This window comes from Orcinus orca, chromosome 2 (assembly GCF_937001465.1).
Source record: "Orcinus orca chromosome 2, mOrcOrc1.1, whole genome shotgun sequence".
NCBI classification, from domain to species: domain Eukaryota; kingdom Metazoa; phylum Chordata; class Mammalia; order Artiodactyla; family Delphinidae; genus Orcinus; species Orcinus orca.
In genome coordinates, this window is record NC_064560.1 from 7,096,178 (window position 1) to 7,121,262 (window position 25,085).

A 25,085-nucleotide genomic window follows, 5' to 3' on the forward strand; every position below is an offset into this window, starting at 1 on the left:
ACAGTGAACATACCGCAGTGTTTTCACACTCTCTTCATTCATGTGTGGCATCTTCAGTCTTAGCCTCTGATCTGTCAGCTGGGGGGGATCTGTCCCCCATCTGCAGAGGGACACAACAGCAAGGCTGTAACCTTGGCCTTGGTATTAGGCCTGAAGTTACTGTGGGTCCATCTGGCCAGCAGTCAGGAAGGAAAGCTGAAAAAGAAGGAGAGAAGAGCAGAGATAGGCTGGAGTCCACAGGGACAAATGGGGACCCATGTCTGCCTCCCACTCCTTGGTCACTGAGTTCCACACACGTGGCCCAGGGCTCCAAGAAGCTCGGGAGGATACCCAGCGGAAGACGGAGCTGCCGCCGTACTGCCCATGTCGGTGAGGTAAGCCAACAGGTCAACAGCGTACCTGGGCTGTTATAATTTCTGGTGCCTTTCAGAGCATTGAAAAATGGCTGCTGGTTCACGTCTGCCTTCCAAATCTCACACAGGTGTTTCTTGTGGCCACTGCTAACCTGGAAGTGTACGTGGAAGGGGCTTGTAGGATCATTCCAGGTCAGCTGAGTGGATGTAGTTCAAGGCCACCTCATAATCTAAGGGAGAAAGGGGTAGCTGGAGAGCTGCCCAGACCACTCTCAGAAGCTGAGAGATGAAGGAGACAGGAAGTAAGTGAATATACAGAAGATTTAAATGGCGTAATTAATACATGCGAACCAATCGAAACACAGAGCTTTAAATCGAACAGAGAAGAGATCTTTGGGTAAACTTGGAACGTTTATCAAAACTGAGCATGTACTACGTCACTAAAGAAGTTTCAAGAAATCCTAGTGATCTGTTCTTTTACCATAATACAATGGTAAAAGATGGTAATACAATGGTAATACAATGATGTTGGAAATCAGACATACAAGGAGAGTTAAAATCATCCCATACCTATGGGAGCTAAATGCATACCACAAGCAACTCTAGGTTAAAGAGAAAATTGTAAAGAAAAGCATACAATACTTAGGACTGATGGGCAATGAAAGTGTGACATGTCAAAGTGTGTGGAGCACAGCTAAGTTAGTACTTGAAGGGAAATTGAGAGCATTAAATGCATTTCTTAGAAGACAGACTGGAACTAAATGGAATAAGTCTTTGACTCAAGAAGAATGAAAAGCAGCAACAAAGCAAACCTAAGGATACGTGAAAGAAGGAAATAATAGAGAGAAAAGGACAGGTTAGTGATATAGAGACTAACTACCACAGAAAATAAAAGGGAAGATTAACAAAAGTAAAAGCTGGTTTCTAGAGAAATAGAGGTAAATTTAGGGACTTCCTGGTGGTCCAGCAGTTAAGACTCTGTGCTTCCAATGCAGGGGATGCGGGTTTGATTTCTGGTTGGGGAACTAAGATCCCACGTGCCGCACAGTGTGGCCAAAGCAAAGAAACACAACAAACAAAACAAAACGAAATAGAGATAAATCTTGCCAAGATCGATTAAAAGAACAAAGATGCATATAAAAATACAGAATGATAAAAAGGAAGATACCTATTAACAATAGCAGTGCCTTGTCTTGGAAATTAATATGATAGTATATTCAATAATTTAGACACAGTGGATAAATACTGGAAAAGTAGGAAAATACCAAATTGAGGGAAGAAAAGTAGACCACTTGAATAAAGAAGTAGGCGTCAAAGACATTAAAACAGTTTTCAAAGATCTCTTCTTCAAAAAAGCCCCACACCCAGATGGTTTTATAGGTGCGTTTTGCCAAATGTTCAAAGAACAAATGATCCCTGTTGTAGGAGAGACTAAAAAGATAAGCTGCTCAACCTCACTGGCGAATGGATAGTGATAGTAAGTGGGGGAAAAAGGGCCATTTCACGTGTGAATATCCTAATTAAGGTCATAGCTGACTGAATCCCGCAGTATTAAAAAATAGTGTATCATGAATACAGTGTGTTTATTCCAGAAATGCAAGGCTATTTTCACACCTGAATTTCAGTCACTGTAAATCTTATGACATCAGTGGGCTAAGAAGGTGGGAAATTCTGTTTATTCATCAGCTACTTACTGGATGCCTCTCTGTGCTCCTCGCTCTTCTAGTAAAATGTGCACGTACGCTCCGACCTTTTCATAGCAGCTCAAATCTGTGAATTAGGCCAACGCACCATGGACTGATGGCAGACTGTGTTCTGCAGCAGAAAACCTAAACACATAGATACATGGGGAGGTGAAGGGAGGAAAATTGAATCCATAGATGTAGGATTGCTGTGTCTGAGGATGTGTAAGTTTATAAGGCATTCAATCCGTATTGCCACATCAACTTCAGGAAAGGTACTATATTAGCTTTATCATGTTTTGGGGCTGTTAAACCATTATTATAGTGAAATCAGAAATTGTTCCACAGAGTGTCTATAACGTCTCTTAGTTCCCTTTCTGTGTTTGAGATGGCAAAGGCATATAAAGCCATGAAAACCCATGAAAATGTATAATGCAATGTATACATGACCTCTTATTTTATTTTAATAGATATCCATTGAAATTGAAACTCCTACCCAGATATCTTTAGTCGATGAAGCGTCAGGCGAGGTAACTAAATATTAAATACTGTGTGTTTAAAAATTATTATTATACTCAGCACTAAGTGATCGTTTATCTTTCTCCTTGATTTGATTGTTCATGTAACCAGAAATAACATTTATAGTAAATGAGTGAGTTTGTAGGGAAAAAACGTTTGTGATGTATTTATTTTCTACATCCGAAGGACTGGACCATGTGGGAACTGCTTCTGTTTAGTGTCACATGCTAACTATAGGAGCTCCATAGAAATGATGTTACCATACAGTGTGATTGTCACATTCATTAAGTTTATTATAATGTTCGGGATATAAAACCGTGCTTAATGTTTTTGCAGCAAATTTATGTATATTGTGATTTTTTTTTTCTGAATCATTTTCGTATTCAAGAAAAAGACATTGTCCAAGTGGATCCAATTTATTTTTTTGTCCTTAAATTTAGAGGCAGGTACTTTTGTGTTGTGCATTTATCTTTTTTAATAGTAAGTAGGAGTGCCAACCCACCTTTTCTGTATTTATTTATTTTTATCTCAAATTATACCTAAGGCTAGGTGGTGTTTTCCTATCTTATGGCAAATCTAGTTAATATTTGTTCCGTAGCCCGATTAGAACCTGCTCTGTGGACACGTTTAACTCTGAAGGGTGTCCTTGGTGGTGTGACTGTGATGGGACAGGGGCCGACATTTCACATGTCCTCCCTGGAGGAGATCAGGCATTGGAGTACTTCTAGACTTACTGTCCTGAGGGAGGGGAAGGGGATGGCCTGAACCTTCCTAAATGCCATCCTGAGCTCAGTTAGCTGACACTTTTGGGGATATGCTGTCAGTGCCCGGTGGCCTGTAATGTGTGTTGGTGAAAGGCTTTCTCAGAATCGGGCACCGGGCAGCAGGTGGCTCTTGGTGAGCTGAGTCCAGCCGCCCCGCTCTTGTCCTTTCCATTTCTCCTCTCCCACTGAGACTTGTGTGTCTCCAGCTCCAACCAGCGAGAAAGCCCCTTATAAAGGGCCTTTGGAACGAACGATGTCAGACATCCAGGGGGAGTTACCATGGTCGAGTGGAGAGCTGACGCATCCAGAGCTCTGCCCCACCACGTACTGAGCCCCGAGAGGCTGTAGTGCCCATGAGGCTCCGCCTAACAGGACAGTACAGCGTGCTGCCTGGTGACTTGGGACCAGGCTGCATCAGACTTTTTTTTTTTTAACTGTCCGTGCGGCTTGCAGGAACCTAGTTCCCTGACCAGGGATTGAACCCGTGCTCCTTGCAGTGGAAGCGTGGAGTTCTAACCACTTGACTGCCAGGGAATTCCTTTTTATTTTTATTTTTTTAAATAACAGCTTTATTGAGACATAATTCACATACCGTACCATTCACCCCAGTTAAAGTACACTATTCAATGGCTTTTAGTGTATTCACAGAGTTGTGTATCCATCACCACCATCAATTTCAGAATATTTTCATTGCCCAGAAAGAAGTACGGGACCCTGTTTCTCCCTCCCCCCAGCTCCTGGCCGCTGCTAGTCTAGTGTAAGTCTCTGTGGATTTGCCCATTCTGGACATCGTATTTAAATGGACTCATACAGTGTGCGGTCTTTCGTGACTTCTTTCACTTTGCATAATGCTTTCAGTGTTTATCCATGGTGTAGGATGTATCAGTTCTTCATTTCCTTTATTGGCCAAAGAATATTCCATCGTGTGGCTAGACCACATTTTGCCGGTTCAGTCGTCAGCCGATAGACATTTTGGCTGCTTCTCCTCTGGCTAGTGTGAATAACGCTGCGGTGAACATTCACGTTTTGTGTGGACCTGAGTTTTCGCGTCTCTCGCGTGTATACCCAAGAGTGGAATTGCTGTGTCACACTGTAACTCTCCGTTTAACCATTTGTTTGTGGGTGAGGATTCCACTTGTTTCCAGGGTTTGGAGAGTGGGGAAATGAGGAGAAAGGCACACCACGTTCTTGGGAAGTAGTTGTGTGTGTTGTATTCAGGAGGGCTTTGTTTAGCTGGGTCCTAATGATAACTTGTATGATTATTATTTTCTTCTTTTATTTTCTTTTTAGAAGGAAGAGATTGTTGTGACTCTCTTACCAGCTGGTCATTGCCCAGGATCAGTTATGTAAGGGGGCTCATCTATTTTGCCCATTTATTTTGTGTAGATTTGTATTATATTTGTAGAAATAAACTTGTAGGGTCTAGAAAATAACCTGTACAGGGAGGTTCGAGTCTTATGATGGCAATTCCTGTAATCTTTGCTTCCCAATTGAACTTGGGGGACTGAGGTGCAGGTCACGTTCGAAACGTGGCTTTCTTACAATGGAAGTCTTCAGTAGCAGTCTTTCCACTGGCTTTGCATTTTCCCATCACATGGATTTTTCTCTCCATGAGCAGGGATGATCTCAGTACACAGTGGAAGGTGCTGATGTATTTCAGAGGACATTTCTTGCAAACTCAGTGATATCTCCATCATGTTATTATTTTCCCCCTTTGGGAAGAGGTGCAGCTGAGTGCCTGGTGTGGTTTAGTGCTGTGGAAGTTCCATTATCATAGTGGCTGTGCTTGGCAGGCAACATGGGCTGTGGATTTAGTGTATATTTGCTTTATTAGGATTTTGTCTGAGACTTAGAAGTCACTGAGGTCTGTACCCTTTTCAGGTTTTTATTTCAGGGCAACAATGGGACCGTCTTGTACACGGGAGACTTCAGATTGGCAAAAGGAGAAGCTGCCCGAATGGAGCTCCTGCACTCCGGGGGCAGGTACTCTGGGCTTTACGTAATTCTTGAATGTTAAGGCTGCACTGTTTTAAAGGTTTTATCGTTCTCCCCCCCTCCACCCAAATATGAGCCTTTGTTTCTATTAGAAATCTAACTCGATTATAATAATATTTGTAACAGTAAAGCAAACTTTTCCTCTTGAAACGAGGTAATGGTAACATTCCGTGTGCTGACTGCGGTAGTAGTTACGTGAATTGGTCACAATTCACTGAACCACATATGCAAAATCTGTGTTATTTTGTTATATGGAAATCATTTCCTGACAAAGTTGTTAATAAAAAAAAAATCCAAATGGAACATCCATTTGGATATCTTAGATTTTCTCTCTCTAACAAAGAGTTTAGATTTTATCCATATTTTATTTCCCGTGAGGTGAGTCACACCCCTTGTTTCATTTTTGTTTTCAGAGTGAAAGACATCCAGAGTGTGTACTTAGACACGACTTTCTGCGATCCGAAATATTACCAAATTCCTAGTCGGGTACGTCTCCCTGGAGCACGGCCCGCATTTCTTAGAGGGAAGCTTGTGGGATTACAGATCGCATGGTGATTGTCTCCATTTGCGTGAATATCTGGGAATCCTGAGAATGGAACAGCGTTAACTGCCTTTGAACCTTCCTGCCCAGGAGGAGTGTCTGCACGGGATCCTGGAGCTGGTTCGCAGCTGGATCACGCGGAGTCCATACCACGTAGTGTGGCTGAGCTGCAAGGCCGCCTACGGGTACGAGTATCTCTTCACCAACCTCAGCGAGGAGTTCGGAGTCCAGGTGCCTGACGGCTCTTTCTTTCCTCTTGGTCCTGTCCATCCTCCCAACTCTGCCTTTCCCCTCCTTCCCCCTTTCCCCCCAAAGCCCCCCCGCCCCAGACTGGAAACCGTGACAGCCTTTGTCGTCTTTGTTTATTCGCTTCCTCTTGGGAGGAATTGACAGTGGGAAGAGCCCTTTGGTGAAAAGTCCCCTAAAGGAAGTAGTTTTTCAAAACTGTGGGTCATGAAATAAATTCAGTGTTTGTGACCAGCAATGAGAATAAAATTGAACTAGGAAATATCTGAGTGTATTGCTTACAGTCAGAATAAACATTGTCTTGTGAAAATTTATGTGGGGAATCAGACACGTACATATCTAGATCTTCCTCGACTTAACCACAGGGCTACGGCCCAATAAATGCATCGTAAGTTGAAAATCTCATTGAGTCAAAATGTATTTAAATACCCCTGACCCACTGAACACCATAGCTTAGCCTCAGCTACCTTAAACCTGCTCAGACTTGAGGACACGGGGAGGGGGAAGGGGAAGCTGGGACAAAGTGAGAGAGTGGCATGGACATATATACACTACCAAATGTAAAATAGATAGCTAGTGGGAAGCAGCCGCATAGCACAGGGAGATCAGCTCGGTGCTTTGTGACCACCTAGAGGGGTGGGATAGGGAGGGAGGGAGGGAGACGCAAGAGGGAGGGGATATGGGGATATATGTATACATAGAGCTGATTCACTTTGTTGTACAGCAGAAACTAACGTGACATTGTAACGTAATTACACTCCAATAAAGATGTAAAAAAAAAAAGCGCTCACAACACTTGGATTAGCCTACAGCTGGGCAAAATCACGTAACGCAAAGCCTATCTTACAATAAAGTGGGGAGTGTCTCGCGTAATTTATTGAGTGCTGTAGTGAAAGTGAAAACCAGAATGGTTGCCTGGGTCCAGAACGGTGGTCGGCGTGTGGACGGTGGCCGTTCACCCGCGGGATCGCGTGGCTCACTGGGGCGGCAGCTGGCTGCGGTGCTGACCAGCATCATGAGAGAGGATCGTACCGCCAGCTCAGGAAAAGATCGTAACTCAGAATCCGAAGTCCGTTTTCTACTGGATGCATATTGGTTTCTCACCATCGCAAAGCTGAATAATCCTGGGTCGAACATCCCAAGTTGGGACCGTCTGTACATACATGCTGCGTATGCATCCTCGGTTGCCGTGGAAACATATTTCTTACTGGGGGTCATGGTCAGAAGTGTGTGAAGAACGCTGTCCTGAGGCACTGAGCCCCCTCCCCATGGACGATTCACATCAGGTCAGGCTGGGAGCCAGTGTTCACCCGTCCCTTCCAGGTGGCTCGATGCTGGGCTCTCGGGATCCCGGGCAGCCGGGTGAGCATGCCAAGTGCTTCCTGCAGCGCCCACCTCCCATGAGAGGAGATGGCGTTTTGGTGGCGACTCTGGACAAAACGAAACGCTGGAACGAGTCGGACATTTAAATTCTTCATTCGTCAACTTTTACTATCTATCCCCCAGCTAACAGACTTGTGCTAAGAACTTAGCACTTATATACAACGTAATTTAGTAAAACTGAAAAGATTTAGTGCTTCTGCATTTGCAATTTAAAAAATTCCTCCCTCCCTCCCTAAGCCCTTACTTCCTAAGCCCTTTCCTTAATTTCTTCCTTCCTTAAGTTTTTGTGTCCAAATGTTTTTGGTGAAGAGCTGCCAATTCTCCATTTGGGGAAGGGCTTGCTTTCATTCTGAGATTGTCGTTCTTATGTTCTTTGGTGTTCAGATGGTCCTTTAAATTAAAATCGCAGGGGTAATAGGTTGTATGTTGCACACATTTTACTATTTGCTTTTTGATTTTTCTCTCACGTCCTCTCTTGGCAAAATATAAAGGTAGCAGCCACTTACCAGTCCCAAATTTGTCTTGTGAATCTTAGTGGTGTGTGAAATCGAAAAGACTGGAAGCTCCTCCAGCTCTGAGGCCTCATAGGGAGAAACCCTGGGCCGAGGAGGGGTCCAGGGATGGAGGTGGGGGAAGAGAAAGCAGGCCTTAGGAAGGTGACCCCGGAAGCACCCCAGAGTGAGCCCTCTTTCAAGTCTCTTAATCCCTCTGTAGGGGTTAGAAACAATTCTAGAGAAGGAATTTTAAAAGGGAGAACAGTGAGGTTTTTTAATTTAAAAATTTATTTATTTATTTATGTCCATGCTGGGCGGCATGCGGGATCTTTGTTCCCCGACCAGGGATCGAACCTGCGCCCCCTTGCAGTGGAAGCGTGGAGTCTTAACCACTGGACCACCAGGGAAGGCCCTGGTGAGGTCTTTTGATAGAGGGACCTAAGAGATGATTTATGGCAACCTTTTCAAGCATCTTCATTTTTGTGAGGATGAAAGTTTCTCCCTGTCTCTGTACATCTCAGAATTTGCCTCTTTTATATCCTTCTTAGGCCAGAAAAGTCAATTCCTTGTTACTTCTTGTTACTCATTAGTAAACAGGTAGTGAGAGGAATAAGGATAAGTTACAGGATTTCACAGGATAAGTAAGAAGTCATGCTCGGGTTCTTTTTTAATTTATTTATTTATTTTTGGATCTGTTGGGTCTTCGTTGCTGCGCGCGGGCTTCCTCTAGTTGCGGCGAGCGGGAGCTGCTCTTTGTTGCAGTGCACAGGCTTCTCATTGCGGTGGTTTCTCTTGTTGCAGAGCACAGGCTCTAGGTGCGTGGGCTTCAGTAGTTGCAGTACGCAGGCTCAGTAGTTGTGGCTCACGGGCTCTAGGTGCGCGGGCTTCAGTAGTTGTGGCGCATGGGCTTAGTTGCTCCGCGGCATGTGGCATCTTCCAGGACCAGGGCTCGAACCTGTGTCCCCTGCATTGGCAGGCGGATTCTTAACCACTGCACCACCAGGGAAGTCTCATGCTCGGGTTCTTGCTATAGCTGTCTTGGTATTAATTACCACAGCGATTTAGCATTATTCTAAAGTGTTTTGTTATTCAGACTTCAAAATGAGCATACTTTTTTGAGGAGTGCTATTTCATTATCCTTGTATTAATCTAAGTATTTGCTATTTACTCAAAACTACCCAGAAAACGATTCAAGTAAAACCGACATGTGGGTTTTAACAATTTAAAACATATTCGCTTTAAAATTCTAAAGGTGGCTGAGGTTTGTTTTGTTTTGTTTTGCTTTTTTGCATCTGCCCTCCTCCTTTTCATCCAATAAAAAGTGTGTGGAAAGGGAGGACCTGGGTCTCCACTTCCTCGTCCCACTGGCCTCCCTCTCCCCCAGCTGCCCGTATGCAGCGTGTTGTGTGTGTCTTCATGAGCAAGTGATTCATTTGTTTAGTATTTTATTTATTTTTTGGCTGTGCCTCATGGCTTGTGGGATCTTAGTTCCCTGACCAGGGATCAAACCCGGGCCCCGGCAGTGAAAGTGCCAAGTCCTAACCACTGGACCGCCAGGGAATTCCATGAGCAAGTGATTCTTGATTGTTCTCTGCAGTACACCCCATATTTAGAATAAAGCTTGACATAGAGCAGGTGCACAATAAATATGAATCGAATGACTCTTGATGGATCGATCCAATGAAATCCACCAGCCGAGTCGCCAGACATTTCATTACCACCCACAACGGGTGGTAACGCAGACTGCTGGAAATGGGATCTCAGCGTCCTGCGTTGAAATAACTGAAAACTAGGCTTCGAGGAAGAAGAAAGACTTAGTTTTAACTGGATGATTTGCCCTTGCCTAATTACCCTTGAACACTTTATTTACAGGAAATACAGTTCCAATAATGTGCTTTATTTGTGTTGTTTTCCTCAGGTTCACGTGAATAAACTAGACATGTTTCGAAACATGCCTGACATTCTTCATCATCTCACAACAGACCGTGACACTCAGATCCATGCGTGTCGGCATCCAAAGGTATGAGGTGAAGTGTTTCTCTTATTGTTTGTGTGATCCATGAAAAACAGAATTTTAGGTCCAGAAGGAATCTCAAATTCCATTTTGTTGGCTCTTCAATTTACAAACGTAAAAACTGAGGCTGAGATCTTGTTCGTAGATGAAGGTCATGCAACTACACATCACTGTATTCCATTACCGTAAACTTCCTAATTAGGAAACAGACACAGATATTCAGTACTTTTAATTTTTTTTTACATCTTTATTGGAGTATAATTGCTTTACAATGGTATGTTAGTTTCTGCTTTATAACGAAGTGAATCAGTTATACATATACATATGTTCCCATATCTCTTCCCTCTTGCGTCTCCCTCCCTCCCACCCTCCCTATCCCACCCCTCTAGGTGGTTACAAAGCACTGAGCTGATCTCCCTGTGCTAAGTACCTGCTTCCCACTAGCTATCTACCTTACGTTTGGTAGTGTATATATGTCCATGCCATTCTCTTGCTTTGTCACAGCTTACCCTCCCCCCTCCCCATATCCTCAAGTCCATTCTCTAGTAGGTCTGTGTCTTTATTCCTGTTTTACCCCTAGGTTCTTCATGACATTTTTTTTTCTTAAATTCCATATATATGTGTTAGCATACGGTATTTGTCTTTCTCTTTCTGACTTACTTCACTCTGTATGACAGACTCTAGGTCCATCCACCTCATTACAAATAGCTCAATTTCGTTTCTTTTTATGCCTGAGTAATATTCCATTGTATATATGTGCCACATCTTCTTTATCCATTCATCCGATAATGGACACTTAGGTTGTTTCCATCTCTGGGCTATTGTAAATAGAGCTGCAATGAACATTTTGGTACATGACTCTTTTTGAATTATGGTTTTCTCAGGGTATATGCCCAGTAGTGGGATTGCTGGGTCATATGGTAGTTCTATTTGTAGTTTTTTAAGGAACCTCCATACTGTTCTCCATAGTGGCTGTACCAATTCACATTCCCACCAGCAGTGCAAGAGTGTTCCCTTTTCTCCGCACCCTCTCCAGCATTTATTGTTTCTAGATTTTTTTGATGATGGCCATTCTGACTGGTGTGAGATGATATCTCATTGTACTTTTGATTTGCATTTCTCTAATTATTAATGATGTTGAGCATTCTTTCATGTGTTTGTTGGCAGTCTGTAAATCTTCTTTGGAGGAATGTCTATTTAGGTCTTCTGCCCATTTTTGGATTGGGTTGTTTGTTTTTTTGTTATTGAGCTGCATGAGCTGCTTATAAATTTTGGAGATTAATCCTTTGTCAGTTGCTTCATTTGCAAATATTTTCTCCCATTCTGAGGGTTGTCTTTTGGTCTTGTTTATGGTTTCCTTTGCTGTGCAAAAGCTTTGAAGTTTCATTAGGTCCCATTTGTTTATTTTTGTTTTTATTTCCATTACTCTAGGAGGTGGGTCAAAAAGGATCTTGCTGTGATATATGTCATAGAGTGTTCTGCCTATGTTTTCCTCTAAGAGTTTGATAGTTTCTAGCCTTACATTTAGGTCTTTTTTTTTGAGCTTATTTTTGTGTATGGTGTTAGGGAGTGATCTAATCTCATACTTTTACATGTACCTGTCCAGTTTTCCCAGCACCACTTATTCAAGAGGCTGTCCTTTCTCCACTGTACATTCCTGCCTCCTTTATCAAAGATAAGGTGACCATATGTGTGTGGGTTTATCTCTGGGCTTTCTATCCTGTTCCATTGATCTATATTTCTGTTATTGTGCCAGTACCATACTGTCTTGATTACTGTAGCTTTGTGGTATAGTCTGAAGTCAGGGAGCCTGATTCCTCCAGCTCCGTTTTTCTTTCTCAAGATTGCTTTGGCTATTCGGGGTCTTTTGTGTTTCCATACAAATTGTGAAATTTTTTGTTCTAGTTCTGTGAAAAATGCCAGTGGTAGTTTGATAGGGATTGCATTGAATCTGTAGATTGCTTTGGGTAGTAGAGTCATTTTCACAATGTTGATTCTTCCAATCCAAGAAAATGGTATATCTCTCCATCTATTTGTATCATCTTTAATTTCTTTCATCAGTGTCTTATAATTTTCTGCATACAGGTCTTTTGTCTCCTTAGGTAGGTTTATTCCTAGGTATTTTATTCTTTTTGTTGCAGTGGTAAATGGGAGTGTTTTCTTGATTTTACTTTCAGATTTTTCATCATTAGTGTATAGGAATGCCAGAGATTTCTGTGCATTAATTTTGTATCCTGCTACTTTACCAAATTCATTGATTAGCTCTAGTAGTTTTCTGGTAGCATCTTTAGGATTCTCTATGTATAGTATCATGTCATCTGTAAACAGTGACAGCTTTACTTCTTCTTTTCCAATTTGGATTCCTTTTATTTCCTTTTCTTCTCTGATTGCTGTGGCTAAAACTTCCAAAACTGTTGAATAAGAGTGGTGCGAGTGGGCAGCCTTGTCTTGTTCCTCATCTTAGTGGAAATGCTTTCAGTTTTTCACCATTGAGGATGATGTTGGCTGTGGGTTTGTCATATATGGCCTTTATTCTGTTGCGGTAAGTTCCCTCTATGCCTACTTTCTGGAGGGTTTTTATCATAAATGGGTGTTGAATTTTGTTGAAAGCTTTCTCTGCATCTATTGAGATGATCATATGGTTTTTCTCCTTCACTTTGTTAATATGGTGTATCACGTTGATTGATTTGCGTATATTGAAGAATCCTTGCATTCCTGGAATAAACCCCACTTGATCATGGTGTATGATCCATTTAATGTGCTGTTGGATTCTGTTTGCTAGTATTTTGTTGAGGATTTTTGCATCTATGTTCATCAGTGATATTGGCCTGTAGTTTTCTTTCTTTGTGACATCCTTGTCTGGTTTTGGTATCAGGGTGATGGTGGCATTGTAGAATGAGTTTGGGAGTGTTCCTCGCTCTGCTATATTTTGGAAGAGTTTGAGAAGGATAGGTGTTAGCTCTTCTCTAAATGTTTAATGGAATTCTCCTGTGAAGCCATCTGGTCCTGGGCTTTTGTTTGTTGGAAGATTTTTAATCACAGTTTCAATTTCCGTGCTTGTGATTGGTCTGTTCATATTTTCTATTTCTTCCTGATTCAGTCTTGGCAGGTTGTGCATTTCTAAGAATTTGTCCGTTTCTTCCATGTTGTCCATTTTATTGGCATAGAGTTGCTTGTAGTAATCTCTCATGATCTTTTGTATTTCTGCAATGTCAGTTGTTACTTCTCCTTTTTCATTTCTAATTCTATTGATTTGAGTCTTCTCCCTTTTTTTGTTGCTGAGTCTGGCTAATGGTTTATCAATTTTGTTTATCTTCTCAAAGAACCTGCTTTTAGTTTTATTGATCTTTGCTATTGTTTCCTTCATTTCTTTTCCATTTATTTCTGATCTGATTTTTATGATTTCTTTCCTTCTGCTAACTTTGGGGTTTTTTGTTCTTCTTTCTCTAATTGCTTTAGGTGCAAGGTTAGGTTGTTTATTCGAGATGTTTCCTGTTTCTTAAGGTAGGATTATATTGCTATAAACTTCCCTCTTAGAACTGCTTTTGCTGCCTCCCATAGATTTTGGGTCATCGTGTCTCCATTGTCATTTGTTTCTAGGTATTTTTTGATTTCCTCTTTGATTTCTTCAGTGATCACTTCGTTATTAAGGAGTGTATTGTTTAGCCTCCATGTGTTTGCATTTTTTACAGATCTTTTCCTGTAATTGATATCTAGTCTCATAGCGTTGTGGTCAGAAAAGATACTTGATACAATTTCAATTTTCTTAAATTTACCAAGGCTTGATTTGTGACCCAAGATATGATCTATTCTGGAGAATTTTCCATGAGCACTTGAGAAAAATGTGTATTCTGTTGTTTTTGGATGGAATGTCCTGTAAATATCAATTAAGTCCATCTTGTTTAATGTATCATTTAAAGCTTGTGTTTCCTTATTTATTTTCATTTTGGATGATCTGTCCATTGGTGAAAGTGGGGTGTTAAAGTCCCCTACTATGAATGTGTTACTGTCGATTTCCCCTTTTATGGCTGTTAGTATTTGCCTTATGTATTGAGGTGCTCCTATGTTGGGTGCATAAATATTTACAATTGTTATATCTTCTTCTTGGATTGATCCCTTGATCATTATGTAGTGTCCTTCTTTGTCTCTTCTAATAGTCTTTATTTTAAAGGCTATTTTGTCTGATATGAGAATTGCTACTCCAGCTTTCTTTTGGTTTCCATTTGCATGGAATATCTTTTTCCATCCCCTTACTTTCAGTCTGTATGTGTCTCTAGGTCTGAAGTGGGTCTCTTGTAGACAGCATATATATGGGTCTAGTTTTTGTATCCATTCAGCCAATCTGTGTCTTTTGGTGGGAGCATTTAGTCCATTTACATTTAAGGTAATTATCGATACGTATGTTCCTATTCCCATTTTCTTAATTGTTTTGGGATCGTTATTGTAGGTCTTTATTTTCTCTTGTGTTTCTTGCCTAGAGAAGTTCCTTTAGCATTTGTTGTAAAGCTGGTTTGGTGGTGCTGAACTCTCTCAGCTTTTGCTTGTCTGTAAAGGTTTTGATTTCTCCATCAAATCTGAATGAGATCCTTGCTGGGTAGGGTAATCTTGGTTGCAGGTTTTTCTCCTTCATTACTTTCAATATGTCCTGCCACTCCCTTCTGGCTTGCAGAGTTTCTGCTGAAAGATCAGCTGTTAACCTTATGGGGATTCCCTTGTGTGTTATTTGTTGTTTTTCCCTTGCTGCTTTTAACATGTTTTCTTTGTATTTAATTTTTGACAGTTTGATTAATATGTGTCTTGGCGTATTTCTCCTTGGATTTATCCTGTATGGGACTCTCTGTGCTTCCTGGACTTGATTAACTATTTCCTTTCCCATATTAGGGAAGTTTTCAAATATAGTCTCTTCAAATATTTTCTCAGTCCCTTTCTTTTTCTCTTCTTCTTCTGGAACCCCTATAATTCGAATGTTGGTGCATTTAATGTTGTTCCAGAGGCCTCTGAGACTGTCCTCAGTTCTTTTCATTGTTTTTTCTTTATTCTGCTCTGCAGTAGTTATTTCCACTATTTTATCTTCCAGGTCACTTATCCGTTCTTCTGCCTCAGTTATTCTGCTATCGATCCCATCTAGAGTATTTTAAATTTCATTTATTGTGTTGTTCATCATTGCTTGTTTCATCTTTAGTTTTTCTAGGTCCTTGTTAAATGTTTCTTGCATTTTGTCTATTCTGTTTCCAAGATTTCGGATCAACCTTACTATCATTATTCTGAACTCTTTTTCAGGTAGACTGCCTATTTCCTCTTCATTTGTTAGGTCTGGTGGGTTTTTATCTTGCTCCTTCATCTGCGGTGTGTTTTTCTGTCTTCTCATTTTGCTTATCTTACTGTGTTTGGGGTCTCCTTTTTTGCAGGCTGCAGCTTTGTAGTTCCTGTTGTTTTTGGTGTCTGTCCCCAGTAGCTAAAGTTGGTTCAGTGGGTTGTGTAGGCTTCCTGGTGGAGGGGACTAGTGCCTGTGTTTTGGTGGATGAGGCTGGATCTTGTCTTTCTGGTGGGCAGGTGCACACCTGGTGGTGTGTTTTGGGGTGTCTGTGGACTTATTATGATTTTAGGCAGCCTCTCTGCTAATGGGTGGGGTTGTGTTCCTGTCTTGCTAGTTGTTTGGCATAGCGTGTCCAGCACTGTAGCTTGCTGGTTGTTGAGTGAAGCTGGGTGCTGGTGTTGAGATGGAGATCTCTGGGAGATTTTTGCCATTTGATGTTATGTGGTGCTGGGAGGTCTCTTGTGGACCAGTATTCTGAAGTTGGCTCTCCCACCTCAGAGGCACAGCACTGACTCCTGGCTGCAGCACCAAGAGCCTTTCATCCACATGGCTCAGAATAAAAGGGGAAAGAAAGAAAGAGAGAGGGGGGGGGGGGAGGGAGGGAGGGAGGAAGGAAGGAGATAAAATAATATAATATAAAGATAAAATCAAATACAGTTATTAAAAAAAATAATTATTAAGAAAAAAAATTTTTTTAAAGAAAAAAAAAACATGGACGGATAGAACCCAAGGACAAATGTTGGAAGCAAAGCTATACAGACAAAGTCTCACACAGAAGCATACACATACACACTCACAAAAAGAGGAAAAGGGGAAGAAATCATAAATCTTGCTCTCAAAGCCCACCTCCTCAATTTGGGATGATTCGTTTTCTATTCAGGTATTCCACAGATGCAGGTACATCAAAGTGATTGTGGAGCTTTAATCCGCTGCTCCTGAGGCTGCTGGGAGAGATTTCCCTTTCTCTTCTTTGTTCTCACAGCTCCCGGGGTTCAGGTTTGGATTTGGCCCCACCTCTGCGTGTAGGTCGCAGGAGGGCGTCTGTTCTTTGCTCAGAAAGGACGGGGTTAAAGGAGCAGCTGCTTCGGGGGCTCTAGCTCACTCAGGCCGGGGGGTGGGGGGTGGGGGGGGAGGGAGGAGCACGGAGCGCGGGGCTGCGGCGGCAGAGGCCGGCGTGACGTTGCACCAGCCTGAGGCGTGCCGTGCGTTCTTCCGGGTGAGTTGTCCCTGGATCCCGGGAACCTGGCAGTGGCGGGATGCACAGGCTCCCCGGAAGAGGGGTGTGGAGAGTGACCTGTGCTCGCACACAGGCTTCTTGGTGGCGGCAGCAGCAGCCTTAGCATCTCAGGCCTGTCTCTGGGGTCCGTGCTTTTAGCCGCGGCTCGCGCCTGTCTCTGGAGCTCCTTTAAGCAGCGCTCTTAATCCCCTCTCCTCGCGCACCAGGAAACAAAGAGGGAAGAAAAAGTCTCTTGCCTCTTCGGCAGCTCCAGACTTTTCCCGGGCTCCCTCCCGGCTAGCCGTGGCGCACTAACCCCCTTCAGGCTGTGTTCACGCCGCCAACCCTAGTCCTCTCCCTGCGCTCGGACCGAAGCCCGAGCCTCAGCTCCCAGCCCCGCCCGCCCCAGCGGGGGAGCAGACAAGCCTTTCGGGCTGGTGAGTGCCGATTGGCACCGATCCTCTGTGCGGGAATCTCTCCGCTTTGCCCCCACACCCCCATTGCTGCGCTCTCCTCCGTGGCTCCGAAGCTTGTCCCCTCCGCCACCCGCAGTCTCCGCCCGCAAAGGGGCTCCTAGTGTGTGGAAACCTTTCCTCCTTCACGGCTCCCTCCCACTGGTGCAGGTCCCATCCCTATCCTTTTGTCTCTTTATTCTTTTGCCTTACCCAAGTACGTGGGGGGTTTCTTGCCTTTTGGGAGGTCTGAGGTCTCCTGCCAGCGTTCAGTAGGTGTTCTGTAGGAGTTGTTCCCGTGTAGATGTATTTCTGGTGTATCTCTATTACAAAGGGTAGGTTTTTTGGGTTTTTTTTCTGTTCCATTTCCTGAGACACAGTGGGTCTTCAGCTGTGGCATGAGGATCACAGGGTTTGGTGTCCTTTCTTTCTTGGCTTAAGGCTTTTGTTCCTGCTAGTGTTGGAGGGTCTCCTGCAGAGGTGGTGGGGGGTGGGGGCTGTGGCTCACCGTGGGGCAAGGACACTGGCAGCAGAAGTTGTGGGAAGTACCCCTTGGCATGAGCCCTCCCAGAGTCTCAGTACTTTTAATTATTAATGAAATATATTTACACAATTGATACGTGTTTATTTGTAATGACTTATGTAATGAACAGTTTATTTGTAAGGAAATTGGTAACATGTTAGAGCTTATAATTTAAGAAAACAATCACAACCCATTGTGATTTACTTTTTTAAAAAATAAATTTGTTTATTTATTTATGTTTGGCTGCCTTAGGTCTTTGTTGCTGCGCAGGCGTTCTCTAGTTGCGGCGAGTGGGGGGCTTCTCTTCCTTGCGAGGCGCAGGCTTCTCATTGCAGTGGCTTCTCTTGTTGTGGAGCACAGGCTCTAGGTGTGTGGGCTTCAGTAGTTGTGGCACATGGGCTCAGTAGTTGTGGCTCGCAGGCTCCAGAGCACAGGCTCAGTATTTGTGGCTCACAGGCTTAGTTGTTCCGCGGCATGTGGGATCTTCCCGGACCAGGGCTTGAACCTGTGTCCCCTGCATTGGCAGGCAGATTCTCAACCACTGCGCCACCAGGAAAGCCCATGATTTACTTCTGAGACTCATGACACGTGCGCATTTATAAACTTTATTTTCCTTCTCCTCATTTGAGATAAATATCTAGATATAACTTTGCTTTGAATTTTGAAATAGTTACATGTATTGCTGGTCCAATTTCAAATGAATGTTTTTAGTGTCTTTGAAACTCACTGGTAATTGGTTTTCTGATGCCACCATAGAACTCCCTTCTCTTATTACCTGCCAGGTGTTAAATTTTAAATTGGCCTTTAACATTTCCATTTTAATTTATATTGTCATTCAATGTCACTGCTACTAATTAGTCATCTTACATGTAGGGGTATGTGTGATCCTAATTGTTCTCTAAATCTTTAATCTTTGCATTCATATGCTGAGTAATTTTTATTTTAGTAAACAGTGCATTTATACATTTAGATAATCATTGTAACAGTAATATTAGGGCTTCCCTGGTGGCACAGTGGTTGGGAATCCGCCTGCCAATGCAGGGGACACGGGTTTGAGCCCTGGTCCAGGAAGATCTCACATGCCGTGGAGCACCTAAACCCGTGCGCCACTACTGAGCCCGTGCGCCCCAACTATTGAGGCTTGCATGCCTAGAGCCCATGCTCTGCAACAAGAGAGGCCGCCGCAATGAGAAGCCCGTGCACCGCAACGAAGAGTAGCCCCCGCTTGACACAACTGGAGAAAGCCCACGCACAGCAACAAAGACCCAACACTGCCAAAAATAAAAATAAATAAAATAAATAAATTAAAAAAAAACAGTGATATTAGCTCCATCAGCCAAAATCCTAAAGTAAACTTGCTCAGCACTAAAGTAAAGCAAAATTTAAAAACAACAACAACAAAAAACGATTCTTATCCATAGCATGGAAGATTGTATTTCAGACCACTGCAGGAGAGCTACTAGGTAAGAAATTACTTTTGATGATTGGTCAGCTGCATACTATAACTTGCATCATGAATTTATTTCATCATTCTGTTTGTATATGTACACACACACATACACATGCAATGAATTAATGGATGGATAAAAACAGTGTAGATACAAAGTAGAAACTGTTTTGTCCTTTTTCTTTTGGACTTGTAGTCTTTGCCCCTACCATGCCCCATAAATATTTTAATTGGCAGATTTCTTTTTGGTCTAAATTTTCTCACAAACCACAAAGTAGCTTAACTCACCCCCTGTAATTTCCCACATGGCTACTCGCCTTGAAACACTACTTCTAGCAGCTTAAGGTATGTGTCTCAGGTCACATAGCCTTAAAAATATTCAACAGAGCAGCCTGCACAGCCCTGGAGCACTCTCATCCACAGCCTCGTGAGAAACAGCACCAAAAGTGCTCCAGTGATGTTTGATTTGGATGGAGTGTTCATGGTTTCGAAGGATTCCTATCTAAATGTAATGTCTTTGGGAAAATAGTCGCATTGGTTTTCAACCTTTTAAAAACACATGTTACTTTCCTCTCCAACTTTATTTTGATAAATTTTAAAGCAGGGCTTCCCTGGTGGCGCAGTGGTTGAGAGTCCGCCTGCCGATGCAGGGGACACGGGTTCGTGCCCCGGTCTGGGAAGATCCCACATGCCGCGGAGCGGCTGGGGCCGTGAGCCATGGCCGCTGAGCCTGCGCGTCTGGAGCCTGTGCTTCGCAACGGGAGAGGCCACGACAGTGAGAGGTCCGCGTGCCGCAAAAAAAAAAAAATAATAAAATAAAATAAAAAATTAAAGCAGTAAATTTGTTAGACTAGTACAAAGAACACCATGTACTCTTTTATTTTAAATTGAAATGTAGTTGATGTACAATGTTATATGTTACAGTTGTACAATGTAGTGATTCAGTTTTTAAAGGTTGTGTTCCATTTATAGCTACTATAAAATATTGGCTCTATTCCGTGTGTTGTACCATATATCCTTGTAGCTCATTTTAAACCTAAGAGTTTGTACCTCTTAGTCCCATGCCCTTATTTGCCCCTCCCCCTTCCCTCTCCCCACTGATAACCACTAGTTTATTCTCTATATCTGTGAGTTTTGTTATATTCACTAGTTTGTTGTATTTTTTAGATTCTACATACATCACACAGTGTCTGTCTTTCTCTGTCTGACTTATTTCACTTAGCATAATACCCTACAAGTCCATCCATGTTGTTGCAGATGGCAAAATTTTATTCTTTTTTATGGCTGAGTAGTAGTTCATTGTATATATTTTTATACACCACATCTTCTTTATTCATTCATTTGTTGATGGACACTTAAGTTGATTCCATATCTTGGCAGTTGTAAATAATGCTGCTATGAACATTGGGGTGCATGTATCTTTTCAAATTAGTGTTTTTGGTTTTTTTTCTGGATATATACCTGGGTGTGGAATCACTGGGTCATACAAACACTGCGTCTTCTTCCTCTGGCTTCCCGTGTGTTAACACCATCACGTCTGCTCCCTGACGTACTCTGTGTCTGTCTCTGTGTAACTAGCACCCCCACCCCCAATCCACTTGAGAGTCAGTTGCAGATGCCGTGACACTTTGCCGTAAACAAGGACGTTCTCCTGCACGACCACAGTACAGTTCCCACACTCAGGAAGTTTAGCATTGATACGACCCTACTGGATGTGATGGAGTCCATATTCAAATTTCCCTAGTTGTCCCGATCATGTCCTTTATGGCTTGTGGAGGGAAGAGCAGGGCCTCCTGTTCTTAATACAGTCATCCAGGATTTTATTAAGAATCATCTTTTGCGTTTGCTCAGGCCTCTTCAGTTTCTTTTCATGTAGATCAAGTCTCAAACCTTTTGCTTTTCTTTCATCACACTGACATATTTGAAGAGTTCAGGTCAGTTGTTTTGTGGAACATTCCTCAATTTGGGCTTACCTGTTTCCTCATGTCTATATATATATATATATATTTTTTTTTCATGTCTGAAAACTCATCTACATTTGTTTTTGAGGCCCTGCCTACAAACAGATTTGTTGAAAATATTAAACTGCTTTACTATATTTTGAAAATCTTTTTTAGGCAGAGGAATATTTTCAGTGGAATAAGTTACCCTGTGGTGTTACCTCCAAAAATAGAATTCCACTCCACACAATCAGCATTAAGCCATCCACTATGTGGTTTGGAGAAAGAGCCAGAAAAACCAATGTCATTGTGAGGTAAGCAAGCAGTGTCTTTCGAGAGAAACCTTGCCTTGAGGTAAATCGATAGTTGAAATGCAATCTAGCCTAAGCCTAAGAAGAGGATATATTATAATTGTGGAAAATAACTTCTGAAATTTAAACTCTATTTAAACTAAAGAGATGCGGCTTTCAAAGCTGTCTATTGGCTAATACCATTAGCCAGTATTTCCTGGGGTCTACTTGAGTTAGACAGATGAGAGGGTTAGAGACAGGGCCTCTTGCCTGGCAGAGAGTTAGGAACTGACGTTGTATGAAGTAGAGCCTTTGGTGGAGTAGAGGAGTCCCATACTGATCACCACGTTTTAGCAAATTTCCTTAACGTTGGCCATTCAGAATGTCTACAAAAATTTACATTTCTGGAAAGAGTTCCCCCTTGTCCCAGGAAGAAATTCTTTTTGGTAAGGTGATTTCATACTGCAGGAGCCTGAATAAGAAGACTTGAAATTTAGAACTTAGCTTAGTTTTGATAAGTGACCTTTAATTTTGTGTTTTCATCTCACTTTAGGACTGGAGCGAGTTCGTACAGAGCCTGCTTTTCTTTTCACTCCTCCTACAGTGAGGTAAGAGGACCTCATATACTCCCCTTTGTGGCTTCTGCGGGCATCTCTTTTTCTACCGCTTAAGACAGGTTGTGGCTTTTCCTAAAGAAATTTAGGGAAGACATCTCAGTGGATGAGCTGTGTTACTAAGTTTAAAGGAAATTGCTATCATCACTTGTTTTCAGCCTAAACATTGAAGAAAACATATGATTAAGGTTTTCTTTCCAACTTGCTTTCTAAATGTATTTTAAATTCCCCACTTCAGTTCTGTTCATGTGTCATAAAAAATCGTAAATCTGACTGTTTAGCACTTGGAACTGTATTCAGTGTCTTGTGATGACCTATAATGGAAAAGAATCTGAAGCTGTACACCTGAAACTAACATAATATTGTAAATCAACTATAGTTTAATAAATAAAATTAAAAAGCAAACAAGCAAAACATAAAAAGCTTCCCCAAGGAAGTAATAGTTAAGAAGATAAAAGAAGATACTCCAACATTATACAAGCCAGGGAATATGGCCAGTATTCTATAATAACTATATGTGGAGTATAACCTTTCAAAGTTGTAAATCACTGCATTGTGTACCTGTAACTTACATATAATATTGTACATCAACTATACTTCAGTTAAGAAAAAAAGAAGGTTGAAAAAAAATAATCGTAAATCTTATTTGAAGGAGTACTACAGATAAAATCTCATTATTGGTAGCCTTAGGGTACTGTGCAGATTCTTGGCCTCTTCCAAAATTTGATTGTACTGAAAAGCCGTTTAAAAAATTGTCCTGAATATTCAGCAATGAGGAAGAACAAAGGTGACTGAGGTGTAGACCCTGTCCTTAGGACATAGTACAGTAGAATTATTCAGTTGAAGAGGGCTTAAAATGGTATTGTTATGGTACTTTTTTTTTGGCTGTGCCACACGAAATGCGGGATCTTAGTTCCCCGACCAGGGACCGAACCCGTGACCCCTGCAGTGGAAGCTGAGAGTCCTAACCACTGGACTGCCAGGAAAGTCCCCGTTATGGTACTTTTTATATAGGAAATTGACATACTAGAATGGGAACCTGACATATGTAATTTATTTGCAGAATCCTCATGCATTTCCAAAGTAAATGCTAGCATCTTACAAGTGCAGGGATTCAGTAATTTCATGTATTGGAGAAAAAGCAATATAAAAGCTGGCTTTTTATGACACTTTAAGTCATACATAATTTTAGTTTTGCCCTTTCTGCACTTAACGCATTTCCCTGATAGTGATTTTTTTTGTATTGGGGGTACATGGATATAGCTCTGCAGCAGTGAGCATGGGCATGGTGATGATTTGAACAGGTGGATTCTTGCAGAGCTCCAGGTAGCAGCATTTTTTTAAAATTTTTTATTGAAGTATGGTTGGTTTACAATGTTGTTAGTTTCTAGTGTACAGTAAAGTGACTCAGTTATTTATATATATAAATATATATATTTATCTACATTCTTTTTCAGATTCTTTTCTCTTATAGGTTATTACAAAATATTGAATATAGTTCCCTGTGCCATACAGTAGGTCCTTGTTGTTTATCTATTTTATATATAGTAGTGTGTGTATCTGTTAATCCCAAACTCCTAACTTATCCCTCCCCTGTCCCCTTTCCCCTTTGGTAACCATAAGTTTGTTTTCTATGTCTGTAAATAAGTTCATTTGTATCACTTTTTAGATTTCACATATAAGTGATATAATACTTGGCTTTTTCTGACTTTCTTCACTTAGTATGATAATCTCTGGGTCCGCCCATGTTGCTGCAAATGGCATTATTTCATTCTTTTTTATGGCTGAGTAATATCCCATTGTATATATGTACGACATCTTCTTTATCCATTCATCTGTCGATGGACACTTAGGTTGCTTCCATGTCTTGGCGATTGTAAATTGTGCTGCTATGAACATTGGGGTCAGGTAGCAGCATTCTTTTCAAGTCAGCCAGAAAACTGTAAACGATTATTTGGTATCAAAGTATCCCAGTGACATCTCTCTTCAATAGCTGGGCTTAGCTTCCAGGTACAAATGGATTATTTGAGAGTAGCCTGGAAGTAATTCATCTGGATGGTATAATTTAGTTAATGTTTTCTTTATCAGTTTATCCTGACTTTTAGGTTGTTGTCAAAGCCCCTTCCTGGTGATTCGTCCTGGGCTAGGCATCTGGCCCAGCATCACTGTTGCTCAACCTTCCTCTTACCCCTCAGCATCCTTTTCTGTCTCAGCCACAGGGAGGGCTTCTAATTGGGGAAAACTTTTCAGTCAAAACTGCTCTTATTTCTCTTCTTCAGTATAGTTAGCAGCCAAGTTGGGAAGCACAGCCTTCCTGGGATTCTATAAAGTTAGCTCCCAATGGGGAGGCATCTCCCTGCTGCTTGGGTAGAGGGGTGGAGCGGCTGACCTGCTTCCTCTCTTCCCTCTCTCCTCGGATGACAGCAGTTATCCTGCTTGTGGCGGGCTTACCCTGAGCTCTGGTTACTCATCTTCTCTGTGTCCAGTGAGAAGAGAGAGGCTTTCCGGAAAACTGCTTTAATTAATACGCCTATATCCTGTGTATAGAACACGCTGAACTATATTTAAAAATGTAAATAGTAGGGGGCATTCCCCAGCGGTCCAGTAGTTAGAACTCCGCGCATCCACTGCAGGGGGCACGGGTTCCATCCCTGGTCAGGGAAGGAAGATCCCGCATGCCGCGTGGCGAGACCCAAAAAAAAAAGGAAAACAAATGTGAATAGATTTAAAGATCATTTCCTTTTTTTTTTTTTTCCCCAAGTACGGTTGATCCTCATTATTTGCGGATTCCTCATTTACAAATCTGCCTGCTCACTGACATTTGTTTGAATCCCCACATCAGCGCGAGTGGCGCTCTGTGGTCATTTGCAGACGTGCACAGCAGGGCCGCAAAAGATTTGAGTTGCCCGACACGCACATTCCCGACTCAGGTCGCACATGGTGGCCTCCTGCCTTCTTGTTTCAGCTCCCGGGCTGTAAACGAGTGTCCTCTTTGCCGTCTCTTTACTGCTGCGTTTTCCATATTTGTGTGCTTTTTGGGGTGATTTTGCCGTTTGAAACAGCCTCCAAGTGTAGCGCTGAAGTGCTCTCAAGTGTTCCTAAGCTCCAGGAAGGCCGAGATGTGCCCTGCTGAGGCGGTGCCTGTGTCGGATAAGTTCTCTTCAGGCGTGAGCTGCAGCGCCACTGGCTATGAGCTCAGTGTTCATGGATCAACAGTGTATTCTACGGACGATATCTTTAAAGAGAAGCACACATAAAAGAAGGTTGTGTACTTGATCGGTTGACAAAGCGCTGT

The 25,085-nt window shown here is 42.2% G+C and overlaps 1 protein-coding gene across 4 annotated transcripts in view; it reads left to right on the forward strand.

Annotated features, from left to right (window-relative positions):
* DCLRE1C (DNA cross-link repair 1C) overlaps positions 1-25,085 on the forward strand; it is a 50,321-nt gene that overhangs the window by 18,169 nt on the left and 7,067 nt on the right. For 2 of the 4 annotated variants that reach the window (XM_004278594.4, XM_049706536.1), the window contains 8 exons: positions 2,506-2,565; positions 4,609-4,664; positions 5,200-5,301; positions 5,727-5,799; positions 5,945-6,085; positions 9,896-9,997; positions 21,064-21,200; positions 21,730-21,784. In XM_004278594.4, the coding sequence (XP_004278642.2) occupies positions 2,506-2,565; positions 4,609-4,664; positions 5,200-5,301; positions 5,727-5,799; positions 5,945-6,085; positions 9,896-9,997; positions 21,064-21,200; positions 21,730-21,784 (726 nt within the window). The remainder of the gene's footprint in view (positions 1-2,505; positions 2,566-4,608; positions 4,665-5,199; positions 5,302-5,726; positions 5,800-5,944; positions 6,086-9,895; positions 9,998-21,063; positions 21,201-21,729; positions 21,785-25,085) is intronic. The other 2 variants (XM_033403452.2, XM_033403450.2) reach the window with 2 other exon arrangements.